General features: G+C 59.7%; 1 protein-coding gene across 1 annotated transcript; it reads right to left on the bottom strand.

The window, feature by feature from the left end:
- Positions 1 to 2,727: 2,727 nt before the first annotated feature.
- TNFRSF13B (TNF receptor superfamily member 13B) lies at positions 2,728 to 9,522 on the bottom strand. Its single transcript, XM_068147386.1, has 5 exons — positions 9,484 to 9,522; positions 6,919 to 7,051; positions 6,282 to 6,398; positions 5,476 to 5,697; positions 2,728 to 4,003 (listed from the first exon to the last, which is right to left on the bottom strand). Exons 2-5 carry the CDS (start codon positions 7,025 to 7,027, stop codon positions 3,729 to 3,731), a joined length of 723 nt encoding a protein of 240 aa, XP_068003487.1. The 5' UTR covers positions 7,028 to 7,051; positions 9,484 to 9,522; the 3' UTR covers positions 2,728 to 3,728.

Genomic DNA, 9,522 nt, shown 5'->3' with positions numbered 1-9,522 from the left:
CAGGAATGACAACTGGCTGGAGGAGTGCAGATGAATGGTGCAGCCGCGGGGCGGGGGCCCCTCCTCTCCTCCCTCCCTCCGTCGGGCCGGGAATCGTGCAGATGCTCAACGCTTTCTGCTACCCTTTAATAATGCAGCAAGCTTGCAGAGGCAGAGGGGAAGCAGCCTTCCATTATTCCTGGGGCTGCTGCAGGCGGCGTCCCCACCTTGTCCCTTCGCTGGCGGGGGAGTGCCACCGTGCGGCGGAGCCTTGGCTGTGGCGCCCAGCTCCGAGCCGTCGGCTGCCTGCCTTCGGTTTGGGTTTGCTTTAATGATGCCGGAGCCTGAACAAATAAATTCCGTTTTCCACCGGCACAGGCTCGGCCGCCGCAGCTGCTGCAGGCTGCTTTGTTAATCCTTTAGAAACAAATTGTTTAGGGCCGAGGCCAGCCCTGTAAATCAGCCTGAAGGGTTTATTCCCCGCCCGGCTGCCGGAGCGGGCTCTGCCCTCCGCTGCTGCGCCGCCACAGCTGGTTTGCAGGGGGAGATTTCAGTGCTCGGATTCAGATGCTTTCAAATGCACAATTGCTGCTGCATTAGAAGCTTTCCCACCACCACCCTCTACCCTTCCCTTGCCATCCCACCCCCCGTGTCCCTCTCTGAATCACGCCGGGCGTGTTTCTATTTCCAGCGGCAGTCAATCAGCGCAGGTTGCCAGAGGAGGAGAGCGCCGTCTCCTGCCGGTAAAGATGGGAGGAGGACTGCTGCCGTACAGCAGCGCTGCCCTCTGCCATCCTCCTCAAACACAGCTTCCCTTACCCCTCAGCTCTTCAGAGCCAGCTGGGGCAGCTCCTACAGGGGGCTTATTAACCAAGAGGTTTCTCTGCAGAACTCTGTTAACGTCACCCTTAGGAAAAGCCTCAGCACAGATCCTGCTGGGCAGTGGGAAGGTAAAGAAGGGCTGATGAAGTGTGCTGGCAGCGAAGGGGTTGTCCTTTCCAGCAGTGACAGCTGGGCTGCTGACCTGCTTCATTTTGGGGAGCAGTTTGACTTGTTCAAGGCACAGCTTGGTGAGGAAGCAGCTGCAGAGAGGACTGCAAACAAAGCCTGGTGTGGTGCTGCAGGCTCACCCTGGAGCGTGTGCTGTGTTAGCTTCCAGCAATGAGCACAGCTCTGCAGGGGCACAAAAAGAGCCAAGAAGTGGCTCTGGGTAAAATATTTTCCTGTGCCTCAGCACCTTGACTAGAGCTGGAGCTTTACTTGATGCTGATGCCTAAGGAAAACCTGAGCAAAGGCAGGAGTGTGAGCACTGGTGAAACCCCCAGGGATGCTCTTGCTCAAAACCAGAGCCCTTAGTTCCAGGGACTTTAACTCATCCCAGCCTGTGTCCTTTGCTCACAATGTCCATCTGATGTTTAAAGTGATGTCTCCTAGTGTGGTCTCTCAGAGCTTTTGGCCCCTGGCTGCACAGGTGATGCCAAAGCCACCCCTTCACAGCAGGTAGCTCTGTCCCTGTGTGTTGCCCTTACTGCTGCTGTGTGCTGCCTGTTCTTATATATGCCAATAACAGCAGCTGGGGGCCCTGCAGGAGGGGAGGGTGAGGGATGCTGCCCTCCCTGGGGATGGATGGAAGGTCTTGGCTTCTGATGGTGGGCATTCTTCTGAGACACCAGCCCATGGTGTGATGGGAGAGGCCCTGTTGGGCTGGGGTTGGCCCTGCCTGGGTGCATGAAGGCAAGCAGCCTTCTGGAGCAGGGTGAGCTCTGGTGCTGGCTGGTGCAAATGCTTCCCTAAAAGCTTTCCTCTTTGAATAATTGATGCCTCTTGATCCTCAGGAGAAGCCCTGATTGCACAGCTGGTGGTGCATGTGCCATTATTTCTATTCTCTTACATAAGGCTCTGGATCTCCTTGCACAAGTAGCTTGCTTGGGGTTCCCCAGAGGTGACACTTGAACGATAACTGCATGTCCCCAGTGCTGCCTGCAGGACCTCTGCTGGGAAGGGGCAATGTGCTGAGATTTGTGAGGATTCTCCTTCTCCTGGAGCCCACATCCCTGCTGGGAAGTTCTTGGGCAGAGCAGGGTGTGGGGCAGTGGACTGTCCTGGGCATGGTGCCTGTGGGATGTGCTGCTGCTGGCCCAGGGTTAGTGTAAAATCCTTCCACCCTGCAAAGGCTGTGAGGAATGGAAACCGGGAAGAGGAAGAGAGGCTACACTTCCATACTGGGGAGGCCAAGCCTGGATCAAGCTGTTGGAGGGGCCAGACAGGAGGGGGAGGCCTCATGTGAGTGCAGGGCATCGTGGTGTAGGAGTGGAGGCTGAGGAGAGGCCAAGAGGCTCTGCAGGGATGAGCACAAACAGGAGCCTTGGAGAGGGTGGCTGTGTGAGAGGAGATTCCAAGAGGGAGTGGGAGGCTGAGCTGGCAGGGAGGCCAAGAGGGAGTGCAAAGCCAAGAGGTCTTCAGATTGAGAGTGGGAGGCAGAGGAGGTATGGAGGTGAGTTTGGGTGGCAAGAGAGGACAGGAGGTGAGAAGAGTGTGAGAGGCTCAGTGGGTGCAAGTCCTGGGGATGCCCAACCAGTGGAGATTGGCAGTGGCACTGTACCCTGCCAGCAGCTTGCTGTGTTTTGCTCTCCACAGGTGGCTAAGCCCTTACTCTATCACACCTTGGGGTGGTGGCCCTCAGAGCTCACCCATGGTGTTTAGGAGACCCTTCTGAGTCAAACAAGGCTTCAGTGTGCCAGTGTGGGCATGTGTGGCCTCCTGTTTATTCTTCCAAGTTTGAAGCTCTAGCATGAGAGAGTGGAGGGATGAGCTCCTACCAGGAGCAACTGCTCCCCAAGCTGTAGTGAAAATGAGAACTTCAAGTTGTGTTGAAACCCAGATTCTCCCATGAGCTTCCACAGCCAGGTTAGATGAGGCTCTTCCCTCAAAGCAGCCACGTCTCTAGCTGGTGCATCCCAGCTGTTTGCAGTAATTCAGAGCAGACCTGCATCAACCCAGCCTCAGCCTTTAAACCCAAGTTCAAACCAAATTCCATTGGGGATTTTGGTGTCTGTCCCAGCTCCTGCCAGCCAAGCCTGGCCATCACCCAGGACATGTCCTCTCCTCCCAGGCAGTGTTGAAACCTGCTGGTGGAGCTTCCTGCATTGTGTCTTACCAAATACTCTGTCCTGTGAAGAAACTTGAGCTCAGGTCAGGAAACTGCTGCTCTGCAGAGCATGGCAGTGGTGCTCAGGGGTCACAGCTTCCAGGAGTACTTTCTTGTACCTGTGCTCATAGCTGAGGTGCTTGCAGCTCTGCTTGTGAATTGTCTGTGGTGGAGTTTTCAGGCACAGAAGATGTTCACCAGTGGCCACCATGGTCTGATCTGATCACGGCTCTGCATCAGTGCCCTTGGCAGAAACAAGGTGAGGCCAAGGGTGGAACTGGGATGAGAAGTCCTCTCCCATCGCTGCCAGTGACTGGGAGGTATGGAAGAGTCTTCAGGCATCAAGTTGGAGGATGAAGACACTGCTAAATGGGAAGTGACTCTGCCACTGGGAGTGCACAGGGGTATGAATGTCCTCTCCTGGGGAGAAGGAAACAGCTCTGTCTGTAGCCTCCAGCAGCCTGTAGTCCACCACCCTTGGGCAAAGACTGTGCCAGGTCCACCAGTTCTGGTAGAAGAAGTGTGCCAGGCACTGGAAAGAGCAGCTGTGTTTTGGGGGGCAGAGGGAGCATCCCTCCCTTTCAGTCCTGTGCAGGGGTGGTCACACCATAGGTGTCTTCTCTTGTGAAGGGGAACAAATGATTTTGAAGTGGCCATCATCAGGGCTGGGAATGGCCCCAGCGCTGCCCATGCTGCGTGCCCCAGGGTGAGAGGGAGCAGCCCTTTCCTGGATGTGATGGGAGGTGCTGTGGCCTGCTTTGGTCTCTTGAACAGCAGAGCCGTGTCCAGGGAAGCAGAAGCCACAGGTTTCCACTGGCTCTGGGACCCTGCTGCCGGTGGATCCATCAGCGACGCTGCCTGCTTCCACCAGATGGTCTGCAATGAACTCTGTTAGGTTTGCAGGAGCACCCAAGAGATGCTCTGCAGTGCTGCAGCCTGTGAAGAGCTGGGGCTGGAACTGCAGAGGACACCCACCCTCCACCCCCCACTTTGGTGAAGCCACCCCCCCAGCACCGTGTGCTGCATGCAGTGCATCACCACACGCTTGGAGGTGAGGTCTGGGGGGGAAACTGCAGAGTGCCTTGCCCAGGAAGGCTGAGGGCTGAGCACTAAAGCCCTGCAGTATTTATAACCTTGTGTGTGAGCTGCCTGCTCCTTTGATGCTGCTTTTTGGAGCCTATGCAAATGTGTGGTGCAGCACAGAGCAAGGTGCAGGAGCTCTGGCCGTGAGCCAGGCTGGCAGCCCATGGTCGGTGCAAGGCATCCACAACACTCCATGGGCTGGGCATTAGCTCCTGAAGGGCTCTGCTCCAGCAGCTGGGATCAGACAGTCATGGACACTTTTGGGTGGGAATGGACAGTAAAGGTCACCTGCTTCAACCTCCCTGCAGCCAGCAGGGACATCTGCAACTAGAGCAGGTTGCTCACAGCCCCAAACAACATGACCTGGGATGGGGCCTCTCCCACCTCTCTGGGCAACCTGGGCCAGGGTCTCACCACCCTCAGTGTAGAAAACCTCTTTCTTCTCTCCAGTCTGAATCTCCTTCTTTTCATTTAAAACCATCACCTCTCGTCCTGACTCAAGAGGCCTCTGCTAAGGTTCGCCTGGGGGAGTTGAACCTGGTGGCCTCCCTTCAGAGTCAATGCTCAATGCCACCAAATGCCTCAACCAAAGCAGCCAGGAAAGGCTGGAGGGTGACTCCGAGCCAGCTCCTGGGCTCTGCTCTGTGAGATTTGGCATCTGCCATGACTGGCTTGGAGATGCCTGAGGGCCCCCGGGCGCGTGTGCCTGTGGGCACCTGGGCAGTGTGCCTGTGGGCCCCCGGGTGCGTGTGTGCCTGTGGGCACCTGGGCATTGTGCCTGCAGGCCCCTGGGCGTGTGTGCCTGTGGGCCCCTGGGCATTGTGCCTGCGGGCACCTGGGCGTGTGTGCCTGCGGGCCCCTGGGAGTGTGTGCCTGTGGGCCCCTGGGCATTGTGCCTGTGGGCCCCTGGGCATGTGTGCCTGCGGGCCCCTGGGCGTGTGTGCCTGTGGGCACCGGGGCGTGTGTGCCTGTGGGCCCCTGGGCATTGTGCCTGCAGGCACCTGGGCGTGTGTGCCTGCGGGCCCCTGGGCGTGTGTGCCTGTGGGCACCGGGGCGTGTGTGTGCCTGTGGGCACCTGGGCATTGTGCCTGCAGGCACCTGGGCGTGTGTGCCTGCGGGCCCCTGGGCGTGTGTGCCTGTGGGCACCGGGGCGTGTGTGTGCCTGTGGGCACCTGGGCATTGTGCCTGCAGGCACCTGGGCGTGTGTTGCCTGGGGTCCTGCCCACCACAAGCTCCCCACCCTCTCCCATGCAGCCAGCACTCACCTTTGGAGGGGTCCTCCTTGCGGTGGCAGGTCCCCGCGCTGGCTTGGCAGGAGACCGCTTCTCCCTTCCTCCGCAGGTGGGTCCAGCCCAGGAGCAGGGAGCAGATGAGGGCACAGAGGCAGAGCCCCAGCAGCAGATACACCACCAGCCACGGCTCCTGCTCCACGCAGGCCTTCTGCTCCAGCACAGCTGCTGAGGGAGGGGGGGTGGCCCCCCAGGCGTCTGCTGTGGGCCAGGCAGAGATGGGTGTGCTTAGAAACCTCTCAGGTACCTCCTTCATGCCACTGACTTTATGGTAGGGCAGGTGACAGTCACGTCCCTGTGCTCTGCTCAGATGGATTTGAAAGCAGCTGTGCACCACCTCAGATCCCTTCCTTCCCTTTCCCATGGTGAAGCTGAGGAGACTCCCACTTCCCATTCCCACCTTTTCCCCTTCTCCACTGATCATGGTTCAAGCCCCATGTGGGAACTGCAGCTCTCAGGGAGAACAGACTGTCCTTTCCTGCTGCCCCTCCCTGAGGGCTGGAGGCAGCTCAGCAAGATGGGGAACATGAATGTGTGCCCTGCCCCTGGCTGGTGGAGCTGAAGGAAGGAGGTGCAGCAGGATGGGGCTGTGATGGAGATGACAGGAGAGAGGCAGATGCCCTGGCTTGCTGTCCCCTGCTCCCACTGAAACAGCAGCACATGAAGAGACACCCCCCGGGACAAAGAGAGGAGGGTTTGCTGCCCCTTCCCTAGCATTGGCCCCATGCCCTGGCTCCTCTTCCAGCCCAGCCCTGGGCTCCTGCCTTCACCCTCAGCCTTACCTTCACAGGTTGGGGCACACTGCTTCGGGTGCTGCCCGCAGACCGTGCTGCAATCAATGCATGCTTTCAGGAGCTCATCATAGTAGAAGCCAACTCTCCTGTTGCACTCCATGGACTCTGCAGGAGGGGAGGGAGACAAACACAGTGTCCTGAGCATGTCTCCTGCCCTGTCCTTACACAGAGCCACAGACTGGTAGGAGTTGGAAGGGACCTCTGGAGATCCTCTAGTCCAACCCTGCTGCTGAAGCAGGTTTGCCTGCATCAGGGTGCCCAGGGCCACGATGTCCAGGCAGACTTTGGAAAGCATCCAGAGCAGGAGACTCCACAACCTTTCTGCTCCAGGCCTCTGGCACCCTCACAGGAAAGAAGTTTTTAAGTTCAGGTGAAACTTCCAACCCAAACCAGTCTGTGATTCTGATGGTTCTGTGCCTGGTGCTGTTCTGTGCTGAGCAGGTGCCAGAGCCAGCCCCCCTCCGGAAGCTGTCACCTTCCCCAGCACTTTGTGCTCACAGCTCTGCTAAGCTGAGCTGGCTCAAAGCCTTCTCTGCAGCTCCTCTCAGGACCCTATCGCTGCTCCCAGCCTTGCCCCTCCACTGCCTGCTCGGCCCAGGGAGAGCCCCGTGGTGCCCACACTCACCACACAGGGCAGCACACCTGCTGGCTGCGGGCTGGCTGCAGACCAGGCTGCAGGGGATGCACTGGCAGACCAGGCTGTCCCAGTACTCCTGCTCGCTGCAGTTGCTCATGGCCGTCCTGCTTCCCGTCCATGGCTGCAGAGAGAGGCAAAGTGAGTATGGGGTGGCTGCCACGGGGCTGGCCTGCAGCCACCTCGTCCCTTGGCCAGGGCTGGGCCCCCTCACAGAGGAGCACTTGGCTGTAGCCCAGCCCTCACTGGTCCCAGTCTTGGGCAAGAGCTGCACACAGCAGAACCTGCCCCAGGCTTAGCAAACTCTTCAAACTGTAATCCTGTGCCAGTCCCAGGGGACACACAAGGAGGCCACCCTGGCTTAGAGGTGGCCCTGTGCTGTGCCCTGCTGGTCTGGGGATGCAGCATCTGCCTGTGGGAGTGGGAGCAGTGGGAACCTGCTTTCACACCCTCCTGGAAAGAGCAGGGACGTGCCCAGCATGACCACTGGCAATGTCTGCTGAAGTGAATTGCAATTCTGGTACCTTCTGAGCTCCTCTCTAGACTTGGGGTGCTTGGTGCCGTCCTGTGTGTAATTTCTGACATCTCCTTTTGGTCTTCTGGCATCATAATGAAACTCCACTCGATGTGTAAAGCTCCCCTGAGCGGCAGCAGCGGGGATGGCTCTCTGGGGGAGCTCTAAGCACTGCTCTGAGCCAGCACAGCTGGGAGGGCTGGGGGGGGGATGTGCTCTTGTCCCATTCTCCACGTGTCCTGTGCCTGCCTGGGCTGGATGTGATGCCAAAGGCCCAGGAGCAAAGCAGCAGCAGGACAAAAGTCCAACCAACCACTTGGAGTTTGATGGGTGAACTGACTTGGTGAGGAGCCTTTGCTCATTAGCAGCTGAAATATTTGTGCCTCTCTGTCTGCAGCCTCAACTGCCCCTCTGCAGAGCTTGGGCTTGGAGGCGACCTGAGAGATGGTCTTGGGTGGGATGCCAACGGCTCAGCACTACCTGCCCTGCCCGTGGCTCTGCCCTGCCCATGCCCTGCCCTGCCCGTGGCTCTGCCCTGCCCATGCCCTGCCCTGCCTGAGCCGTGCTGTGCCCTGCCCATGCCCTGCTCTGCCCGAGCCGTGCCACACGCAGGGTCCCCAGGGAGCAGGCAGCTGCAGGGGTCCCCAAAGCACAGGAGGGGACCATGGTGGAGCTGTGCCGTTTGCTGACCCGGAGGGTCCGAGCACAACCAGCTCCCTGGGAGCCGCAGCTGCTTCCTGCACCGGAGGGCGATGCTGCTGCTGCTGCTGCTGCTGCTGCTGCTGCTGCTGGGGCTCAGGAGGATGCCTCCGAGTGCCCGAGGGCTGCAGCGCTGCCCTTGCAAAGCCAAACCCTGAGTTTTATGCAGAACCTCCCCACACCCTGAGCAGGCTCTCTGCACTTTGCACGTCCGTCTGTCCTGCCGCTGCCCGCACAGGACCTTCCTGCAGAGGGGCTGAGGTCAAGCTCCCTCTGCTCCCTCCTGTGAGCTGGCTCCTACCCAGGCAGCCCCGCAACCCCCTCCCGTTCCCAGCCCTCCAGTCCCAGTCGTTCAATTAACGCTGCTATAAAGTCAAATAATTAGTTTCCATCACTGGCTGAAGACATTCCCCAGGGCAGAGCAGGGCTCAGGTGCTCCCAGAAGCTCTCTGAAGGTATTCTGTATCCAAAGAGAAGACACCCGCGGATGGTGGCAAGCGCTGGGGAAGGCGAGGTGAGCCCTGGGGGTGATGGTGGAATTCTGGGGACGGCAGGGTGAGGCCCGGGGGCTGGCAGGGTAGCCCCCGGGGCTGGCAGGGTGAGCTCCGGGGGCTGGCAGGGTGGTCCCCGGGGACGGCAGGGTGAGCCCCGGGGCTGGCAGGGTGAGCCCCGGGGCTGGCAGGGTGAGCCCCGGGGACGGCAGGGTTAGCCCCGGGGCTGGCAGGGTAGCCCCCGGGGCCGGCAGGGTGGTCCCCGGGGCCGGCAGGGTGGTCCCCGGGGACGGCAGGGTGAGCCCCGGGGCTGGCAGGGTGGTCCCCGGGGCCGGCAGGGTGGTTCCAGCCATTGTGGCGTTACAACGGAGTTTCCCATGGGATAACTCCTGGGAACTGGAGACTTGGGGCTGTGTCTGAGCTGGGGGCTGCAGGCTGGGCAGGACTTTTGTCACTGCCGAGACGGATGTTTAGTCCCATCTAGGGAAAAATCCCTCCCCAGGGAGCCCCAAGCCACGTGTGATGCTCCTGGCATGGTGTGTCTCACCCTCTGCACCCATCGGGGACCAGCATCCTGAGACCCCCTGTGGACCCCTCATCCCAAGCACTAAGCAATCATTTCCTCTCCAGCTCCAGGGCACTGATCAGCTCCAGGGCACTGATCAGCTCCAGGGCACTGATCATCCTCAGCAGGGCTGAAGCCCTTTGTGGTGGCTCTGCTCCTCCAGCAAGAGCCTGAGGAGAAGCTCTGCTCCCTTCCAGCTCCCTGGAGATGTCCCCATGGCCTCAAGCCCTGGCATGGGCAAGGCTCTTCCCCCTCCCCGCAGGCAGCCCCTCGGTGGGGTAACTCACGTTGGACTCTCCCGCAGCATCTACTCCCTCTCAGCTCCT

This window comes from Melanerpes formicivorus, unplaced genomic scaffold (genome assembly GCF_026170545.1).
Source record: "Melanerpes formicivorus ecotype bairdi unplaced genomic scaffold, bMelFor1.0.p_v2 SCAF_14, whole genome shotgun sequence".
Lineage (NCBI taxonomy): Eukaryota > Metazoa > Chordata > Aves > Piciformes > Picidae > Melanerpes > Melanerpes formicivorus.
This window is presented reverse-complemented; position numbering and strand designations above follow the sequence as displayed.

Bases quoted from the DNA above. Each gene is read 5' to 3' on its own strand.
- TNFRSF13B (XM_068147386.1), bottom strand. From the start codon at position 7,027: ATGAGCAACTGCAGCGAGCAGGAGTACTGGGACAGCCTGGTCTGCCAG. The intron at 6,399-6,918 runs GTGAGTGTGGGC...CCCCTCCTGCAG, and splicing joins CAGGTGTGCTGCCCTGTGTG to AGTCCATGGAGTGCAACAGG. The intron at 5,698-6,281 runs GTAAGGCTGAGG...GGCCCACAGCAG, and splicing joins GTGTGCCCCAACCTGTGAAG to ACGCCTGGGGGGCCACCCCC.